Below are 9,368 nucleotides of genomic sequence, written 5' to 3'. Positions count from 1 at the left end.
CCCGCTGTGGGCGGAGCCACCGGAAAGGCTCCGGTGGGGGGCGGGAACGGGAGCGGCCAGCGGGGTGCCGCCGATAGGCTGCCGCAGTGGCAGGGTGGGCTCTGCCGAGGAACCCGCCTCGCCCGGGGGCGGTGCCTGCACCTTAAGCCTCTGGGAGAGGGAAGGAGCGCTCCTCCTAGCTCCGCGTCGCGACGTCTAGATTTGCGACGCCGTCGACCCCAGGGGCGGGGCCGGAAGCGCTACGGTTTGACCCCCAGCTCTGTTCCCGAAGGGGCGGCAGTCTTTCTCCCTATCCGCTCCGCCTCCTCGCCTTCTCTCCCATTACCCGGAGGCCGAAGCTCTCAGTCAGGGCGGGGCGGCGGAGCGCGAGCTCCTAGACCCGGAAGAAGCGCCATCTCCAGCCTCCACCATGGAGCCCACCGCGCCGTCCCTTACCGAGGAGGACCTCACTGAAGTGAAGAAGGACGTGAGTAGCGACATTCTGCCCAGGGCAGGAGGGGGCGGGCTGCAGTCCAGCGGGCGAGGGAAGCGGAAACCTGGAGTCCGAGGACAAGGAGGATCCTCCAGGTCGGAGGAGCGGAAGGTCCCAGCACGGGAGGAATGCGGCGAGCCCTGCATCCGAGGGACCTGGGTAGCAGTGACCTGTTAATCTAGGTTTTACGTCGATAAACGCAGAGCTTGGGCTTTGGGAACCTTGCCCAGCGGAGCTTTGCTTCTTGCCCACTCCTCTCCCATCCCCGCATGCTTTTCCCCCACTGCGTTCTTGGAGATGCTTCTTTAGGGACTGGCGGCTCAGATTCATCCTTGAGTCTGGCCGCCTAGGCTACTATATCAGCCTAGAGCAAAGGTTGTACCAGATGAAGGATCCCGAGCAGTGGACCAAAAATGTGAAGCTCTTTTGCATAGGGGGCTGGAGGAAGCTCAACAGCTGAAAGCACAACCCGGAATTCCCCTAGTTAGCAGACACCCACATATTTAAATTGGGGTTGGGGGAGTGAATACACGTAGCTGAGAATTATCCTACAGGTAAACGTCGAAAATATTCAGTAGCTAAATTATGCTCTTCTCGGATGGTGCAGAACTACATAAACCTTCATATTGATTTGTATCGCATGGCTTTGTTGAGATATGACATTCTTTTGTGTTTAGTTACTTGTTTTGCCAGATGAGACCTATATGAGTTTCACTAAAACACTTTATATAAATTCAAATTAAAAACAAACTGAACATGAAACGTGTTCTTATTGAGCATTGCGGTACTTTTACACAGTCATTTTGGTGAACTGGACAGGATGGCAACTTTTTAAATGTTCATCCACTTCAAATCCCTTCCTCTTCCCTGTAAGGTTTATTACACTGTACTCACAATTGGTGTGACTCACCAGCAGAAGGAAACTGGATATGACTGGGACTTGTGCTTAGTTTCCTCATTCAACAGAGATTTATGGAGCACTTACTATATGGAAAGCACTGACCTTGGGTCTGGAAGGATACAAAAAATGAAGATCAGTTTCCTGCTTTATATTCTAGTTGAGATAAGAATGGCATATAAATAAACTACTGTAGAATAAATGTTGGCTTATTCATAGTGAGTACCAGTAAAACCTTGAACTTCCAGGAGCTAGGCCTCCTATGTTCCACATTCTGTGTCACAGTTTACAATGTTCCCACTTAACCTTCACAACAACCTCTAAAGAAGATAATTGCCATTCACATTTTACAGCTAATAAAACAGGAACTGAGAAATTACAAGTGGAAGGAAATAAGACCTGTATACAAATACAGTTGTAAAGACTGGCTTCCAGGTCTTTGTTTTTCTGTCAGTTCATTGATGTTATCCATCTTCAGGATTTCATTTTATGCTTATATCAGAATTGCATAACCTTGAAATGATGGATGGATTTCAAAAGGTCTATGAAAAAAACTATGTGCATGCTTTCTTCTTAGAGATTTTTTTCATGATATTTTCAAAATGTTTTCTGATCTTAGAAAGTTTTAAAATTATCATCAAAATATTTGGACCTCTCTCTCTACTCTTGGTCCTTATTTCCAAATGTCTACTGGAAATCTACTTTTATATCCTACAGATTGCTCACCTTGACAAAAATTGAACGTTTTATCATCCTTCCCCCTCAGTTGCTTGCTGTTGCTGCTGTATTGTCTGTCTCGATGAATGGTGTGCTACCACTCTTCGTCTTGGGACCGCTCACTTCTTTAGTGTCTCTTGCTGTCTGGTTATTTGCCTCATCGTGTTGGTTGGATTTAGTCCAATTTAATAAATATGGATTACATGCTACTGTGAGGCTGATACTGTGGTTGGTTCTACAATTTAAAAAATTAAAAACTAAGACAATCCTAACTTGAAAAGAGTTCAGTTTCTTGAGGGGGATCATTTTAAATCCCAAAAATAAGTGCAGTGAGTTTTGCATTCATCTGAAGCATTATCTACTTGGTGCTCTGGGTTAAGTACAGGATAGACAGTGTTGCTTAAAACATACCTCTTTGCTGCCTGCTTCAAACAGAGATGTTAGAGTTGAAAACAAATAAATGTATTTTTACATTTATTTGTTTTCATTATATAAATGAAAACAAAATAGATTTATTTGTTTTCATTATGGCGGTTATTATGAGGGAATCAAACAGTGCCAAGACAGTAATAGGGGAAATCGACTTGAGATAGGATGGTCAGGAGAGGTCACATTTAAACTGATTCCTGAAGAATTTGACAGAACTGAGGGAAGAGCGTTCTAGGCAGCATAGAATTTGCCAAGGACCTAAAACAATCAAGACCTTGGTGACTTGGAGAAATCGGAGGAAGGCAGAGAGGATAATCTGAAATGCAGTTAGGAAGGTGGGCTAGAGCCATTTTCATGAAGAGCTTTTTAGTAAAGTGTTTGGGTTTCTTTTCCCCAAAGTATAGTAGGGACTCGTTGAAGAATTGTATTTTTTAAATTCCCTCTGCCTGTTTCATGGACTGAGGAGAGCAAGAATAAGAGCAGGGAAACCATTGAGCAGGCTCCTGGAATCTATGTGGATGAAAGATGATGGTGATTTGGATCAGGGTGAAGGCAGTGGAGATGGATGAGCCAGGAGAATTCCAGATGCATTTTTGAAATAGATAAGATAGGACATGGTGATGGACTGGACGTGAGAAATGGGGAAGAGGATGTTTAAAAGTGAAGTGTTAGCTTGAAAATAGGGTAAAAAAAAAAAAAAGAAAGTGTTTATTCACACAGGAACCGATCACCTAGCCTACTTTCCCGCCATCATATTCTAGGATATTTCTAAGACCTTCCATTACCTTTGTCATCATCACTAGCATATATTGATCCCTTACTCTGTACCAAGCACTTTTTTAAGCACTTTGCATATATTAATTTATTCATTCCTCATATAACAGTCAGCTGAAGAAACAAGTACAGAAAAGTTAATTACTTGCCCAAGATCCTGTGTCTAGTAAATAGAGGAATTAAAGTATAATCATTGGTATCAAATTATTAATGCCATTTATTGAGATCAACGTGGATTTTCTACTAATCAAGCTGTCAGGTACTTCTCAAGTCTAGGTTTGCTTTTTTGGTGTCCTTTTTCTTTATTTCTTCCATTTTTTCCAACAGTCACTATTCCTTTAGGTTTCTCTCCCCACACATCTTTCCATCTCCGTTCCTCCAAGACTGATTCACTGAGTTAGAGTGTAGTCTTTCCAGCTGACCCCAAAGACAGATACGTTATGGGCCCTTTCCATTTAGGGATTTGTTTTTGTTTTTAACAGTTTTACTCTAAGGAAATAGAGTAATTAATGACAAACATGAGAAAGTTACAGACTGTGAAGCCTCTCACTTCTAAGTTATTGGTCCTAAGTTATTAGGACTAAGTTATTGGTCCTAATTCTGGATTCCTTGCTAACTGATAAGTAAAATGTACAGTAGTCTTTGCCCTCATCTTTACCTCCAAAGATGGCCCTCCACAGACCTCCCTGTTTCCGAGGACCCAGGCCCTCAAGATTCAGCTGGTCCCTCCTCACAACAGCCTGCTCTTGGGTTTTAGGTTTGAAGGTGAGATAAGAGCAGTGAGGAATGTCTAGGACCTACTTGTGTCTATTTGGATTTTCATTTTATTTAGCACGCATTTTACAAGGCCTGAGCCTCCTCACTTTAGAATTTTCTCTCACACCAGTTAAGATTCCCAGCTAATGCACACCTATGTGATTTTCTTAGATGTTACAGAACAACATTGAACCATATTTTGTGTCTTTTAGGCCTTAGAAAATTTACGTGTATACCTGTGTGAGAAAATCATAGCCGAGAGACATTTTGATCATCTGCGTGCAAAAAAAATACTCAGTAGAGAAGACACTGAAGAAATTTCTTGTCGAACATCAAGTAGAAAACGGGCTGGAAAATTGTTAGACTACCTACAGGAAAACCCAAAAGGTCTAGACACCCTTGTTGAATCTATTCGGCGAGAAAAAACACAGAACTTCCTGATACAGAAGATTACAGATGAAGTGCTGAAACTTAGAAATCTAAAACTAGAACATCTGAAAGGTAAGATATCTTAGGTATCTAAGAGTTAATTTAAATATAATGATGCTTTTAAAAAATGCAAAGCAGGCCAGGTATCTGCACTTTAGGAGGCTGAGGCAAGAAGATTGCTTGAGGTCAGGAGTTTGAGACTGGCATGGGCAACATAGCGAGACTTTGTCTCTACAAAAAATTTAAAAATTAGCCAGGCATGGTGGTGCATACCTGTGTTTCCAGCTACTCAGGAGGCTGAGATGGGAGAAGCCCTTGAGCCTGGGACACTGAGGCTGCAGTGAGCCATGACTGTGCTACTGTGTTCCAGTCTAGGCAACAGAGCAAGACCCTATCTCAGAAAAAGCAAAACAAACCAGAAATGATCATTTTGCTTTCAAAAAGTTTAAACTTCAAAATTATATTCAATTTGTATTTATTTTCCCTTATATGACATTACATTGAAAAGTGGAATATCACTCAACATCCTGTATTTATATTTATTTAATACCATTTATAGAAAACTATTATGAAATCCCTGTATACGTAAGCGTTTGTTTCTAAAGTCAACAGAACGTAAAATTAATCTATTCCAGAGTAACCTCTGAAAATACTGTACATAACACATAAAGAACAATATTTTGGCAAAGTATTTTAAAAGTCTAACTCTGCTAGTTTTTCTCCCACCAGTTGATCACAAGATGAAATAATCGGCATATGTTTATAAGAATCAGGTTGCATAAAAGATTCATGACTTTAAATACTAGTCTGGCAAGATGTGAAAGCATGGAAACAGATGAAAGAAATAGCAAATTCACCTGTCCCATTTTACCCTCACTCCAGAATGTACACTCACTGACTGGAATGTTGTGTAGAATTGCCTGCACAGTTTAAATCCCCAACCCCCTACCGCCTCTGTTTCTGTCTGTCTCTCTCCAGAGCACATAAATGTGCATGTGATGTTCTACAGCTGTTCTAGGCATTAGGGATACAGAAATGAATAATTTAGGGCTCTGCCCTTAAGGAACTCGTCTTCTTTAAGTCCTTGCTCGGACACATTCCAAGTTTTCCCTTTGAGTCATAGCTAAGAAAGTAGTTTCTATAGCATGGGATAGACATGCTAACTGTATTGTGAGATTGAAAAACTAGTGGAAAAAGTGATGTATAAATGTACTTTATGCAGGTTTTACCTAAAAATTGTCAACTCAGGGTTTCTGTTCCTGTAGGTTGAATATTTGCTAAGAAGGGTAAATTGTATTTGAATTTATTCTTTCAATCATCTGGATGATAGTTAGCTATACCCTTTGGATATGATAAAATTCTTTGATGGATCTAAGTTGTTTTCTGCTGTAGCAGTACCTGAGACAGGGTAACTTATAAAGAAAAGAAATTTATTCATTTCTTAGAGTTCTGGAGGCTGGTTAAGTCCAAGACCATGGCGCCACCATCTGGCAATGGGTCATCCGTAGTTCAAGGACAGAAGATGTAAGGGCGCAGGAGGGCAAGAGTGTGAAAGGGAAGAAAAGGGAGTCAAACTTCCAAAATAACTAACCCATTCCCATGATAATGGCGTTAGTCCAGGGCAGAGTCCTCATGACCCTGTTGCCTCCCAAAGACCTCAGCTCCTAACACTGTTGTAATGGCGACCAAGTTTCCAACATGTGAGCTTTTAGTGGGTACATTCATACCATAGCTGATGTGAATAACCACTGTCATTTGAGTGAACTATGGGGTTGAGAAACAGGCATTATTTATTTAATTGTAGTTCTCATTTTCCCACAAAGTAGCTCTGGAATGTTGGGCACGACTTAACTGTCCTGTGCCTTTTTTCCCCCCTCATCTTTAATAATAAGAGACTATCCTAGGTGACCTCTCAAATTCCTTTTAGTTCTGGCATTCTATTATTCAATAATTAGTTATTGCCATTGATCAACAGATGGAATTTTAGCATCTGCCCTGTTTACATTTTGGTTTCATTGGCTAATATTTTTTGTACCAGAATACTAAAGAATATTTATTAGTTATAAAAGCTATTTCTTATTTTAGAAAAAAATTTTAGGAGCTTCTTTACTTTTTCCAGATCCTTCAGTGGTTAAGTTTATACATATAGTATAACTTAAATGAGAATTATAGCATGTTGCTTAACTTCCGTGAAACTATTTTCTTATCTAGAAAATGTGAATAATAGTATACTTCATGGTTGTTGAGAAAAGCAAATTAGATTTGAAATAGGTTATGACAGAATATATAAGTTGCTATTTAACTTTTGATTGTGTGGTAACTAGCTTGTAATCTTTAACAAGTTACAAGATGGACACCGACTCCATATTTGTTTTTTAGTTACTTTTTCATTTACATCTGAATAATTGTATTGTAGGACTGAAATGTAGCAGCTGTGAACCTTTTCCAGATGGAGCCACGAACAACCTCTCCAGATCAAATTCAGATGAGAGTAATTTCTCTGAAAAACTGAGGGCATCTACTGTCATGTACCATCCAGAAGGAGAATCCAGCACAACGCCCTTTTTTTCTACTAATTCTTCTCTGAATTTGCCTGTACTAGAAGTAGGCAGGACTGAACATACCATCTTCTCTTCAACTACACTTCCTAGACCTGGGGATCCAGGGGCTCCTCCTTTGCCACCAGACCTGCAGCTAGAAGAAGAAGGAACTTGTGGAAACTCTAGTGAGATGTTTCTTCCCTTAAGATCACGTACTGTTTCACGACAATGACACTTTATTTCCTTTTAGTTTTTAATAATGACAAAAAATGTTTTAAAGAATATGAATCTTCTTGTAATACTGCTATAATGATTTGTTTACATTTGATACATGTCTTTTAAAATGCAATGTAAGCATACCTTGTAAATAGAATTTTTAGAATAAAAAAGCATACTTTTAGGATAGCTAACTATAAATCATGTTGATCATGTACTTTTTAGTAATTTCTTTTTGTTCTTTTTTTAAAGTCTTTCAGTATTTTTTAAATATTTTATATTTTCAGACTAATTTTAATAGGGACTATATCTCTGAGAATAGACTCTTACACTGGGAATAACGTTTTTTTCTCAGTACATTTGTGCTAGAAATGTTCAGTCTAACAGTCTTTGCTAGCCATTAAGCAGAAAATTTTCAGCATTAAGCTGTTCCTGTTCAGTAATAAAACCAATCACTGATTAGAAAACTACCAATATAGAAAAAAAAATTTTTTAATCTCTTTCACACTCCATTATCATAGGCTCTTAAACAGCTGCCTACTGATACTGGAGGAACACTTGATGGAGTGTGAGCCACCTAAGATCTCAGTTTGCCAAAATTCATTTCTAATTAACCTTACTAATGATCCTACTTTGTTAGGATTTTCACATTCTTGGCTTAATTATTTTCATTCCTAAAGAAAAATATCTTGGCCTAAACCTTAGTTACTAGATGTAATTTGATGAGGGTTTTTTTTCACTCTCTTTTTTTGAGACAGGGTTTTGTTCTGTTGCCCAGGTTGGAGTGCAATGGCACGATCAGGGCTTACTGCAACCTCTGCCTCCCATGCTCATGTGATCCTTCCACCTTAGCCTCTCAAGTAATATAGCTGGGACTACAAGTGCATGCCACCATGCCCAGCTAATTTTTGTATTTTTTAATAGAGACAGGGTTTTGCTATGTTGGCTAGGCTGGTCTCGATCTCCTGGACTGAAGCAATCCAGCTCAGCCTCCCAAAGTGCTGGGATTACAGGCATAAGCCACCTTGCCCAGCCTGATGAGATTTTTAAAAAATGTTTTCTCTGTACTTTTAATGAGGTCCACTGTACAGTTGAAATAACTAAAAGAAATTATTTTTCGTGTGTGTGTGACAATTCTGTTTTTAATGCTATTTGAGTAAGTGGGCCATTGGCCAGATTTGTCTTTTTGTTGTATGACAAAATTAACTAATTTTACACATTTGTAAATCTTACGCTCCCATTGTTATTTAAATTACAATTTTACCTGTTTCCTGACATCTGTCTCCTATGTATTTCTATTATTAATTGCAAAAGCATAGAAATGGAAATTTTGCTATTAACAATAAATTTTTTTTAAGTAGTGCTACTTTATAGTTTTAAAATTTTCAATAGGAAATATGTAAAACTTTTTTTTATATATGTACCAATATCTATAGAAAACATTACTTCTGGTTATGAGATTGAGTTGCATTTCTGGATGGACTGATGAATTTATCAGTCATGAGGAAGATTGGTATATTGGCTTTAAACATTTTTTTTTTGAGACGGAGTTTTGTTCTTATTGTCCAGGCTGGAGTGCAATGACGTGATCTTGGCTCACCACACCCTCTGCCTCCCAGGTTCAAGCAATTCTGCCTCAGCCTCCAGAGTAGCTGGGATTACAGGCATGCACCACCACGCCCAGCTAATTTTGCATTTTTAGTAGAGAAGGGGTTTCTCCATATGGGTCAAGCTGGTCTCAAACTTCTGACCTCAGATGATCTGCCCTCTTGAGCCTCCCAGAGTGCTAGGATTATAGGCATGAGCCACTGCACCCGGCAGCTTTAAACATTTTAAAGATTGGATTTTTTTTAGTATAAACATTTTCTTTTTTTTTTTTTTTTTTTTGAGATGGAGTTTCGCTCTTGTTACCCAGGCTGGAGTGCAATGGCATGATCTCGGCTCACCGCAGCTTCCGCCTCCTGGGTTCAAGCAGTTCTCCTGCCTCAGCCTCCCGAGTAGCTGGGACTACAGGCGCTCACCACCATGCCCAGCTAATTTTTTGTATTTTTAGTAGAGAGGGGTTTCACCACGTTGACCAGGATGGCCTTGATCGCTTGGCCTTGTGATCCACCCGCCTCGGCCTCCCAAAGTGCTG

The 9,368-nt window shown here is 39.9% G+C and overlaps 1 protein-coding gene across 1 annotated transcript; it reads left to right on the top strand.

Annotated features, from left to right (window-relative positions):
- Positions 1–343: 343 nt before the first annotated feature.
- BCL10 (BCL10 immune signaling adaptor) lies at positions 344–8,597 on the top strand. Its single transcript, XM_002751025.7, has 3 exons — positions 344–466; positions 4,259–4,547; positions 6,892–8,597. Exons 1-3 carry the CDS (start codon positions 410–412, stop codon positions 7,245–7,247), a joined length of 702 nt encoding a protein of 233 aa, XP_002751071.1. The 5' UTR covers positions 344–409; the 3' UTR covers positions 7,248–8,597.
- Positions 8,598–9,368: the final 771 nt, after the last annotated feature.

This window comes from Callithrix jacchus, chromosome 7, assembly GCF_049354715.1.
Source record: "Callithrix jacchus isolate 240 chromosome 7, calJac240_pri, whole genome shotgun sequence".
Lineage (NCBI taxonomy): Eukaryota > Metazoa > Chordata > Mammalia > Primates > Cebidae > Callithrix > Callithrix jacchus.
Note: the sequence above shows the minus strand (reverse complement) of the source record. Positions and strands in the feature narration are given on the sequence as shown.

Coding starts and splice junctions, on each gene's coding strand:
- BCL10 (XM_002751025.7), top strand. CDS start 410: ATGGAGCCCACCGCGCCGTCCCTTACCGAGGAGGACCTCACTGAAGTG. Junction 467..4,258: donor TCACTGAAGTGAAGAAGGAC/GTGAGTAGCGAC, acceptor TGTGTCTTTTAG/GCCTTAGAAAATTTACGTGT. Junction 4,548..6,891: donor AAAACTAGAACATCTGAAAG/GTAAGATATCTT, acceptor ATTGTATTGTAG/GACTGAAATGTAGCAGCTGT.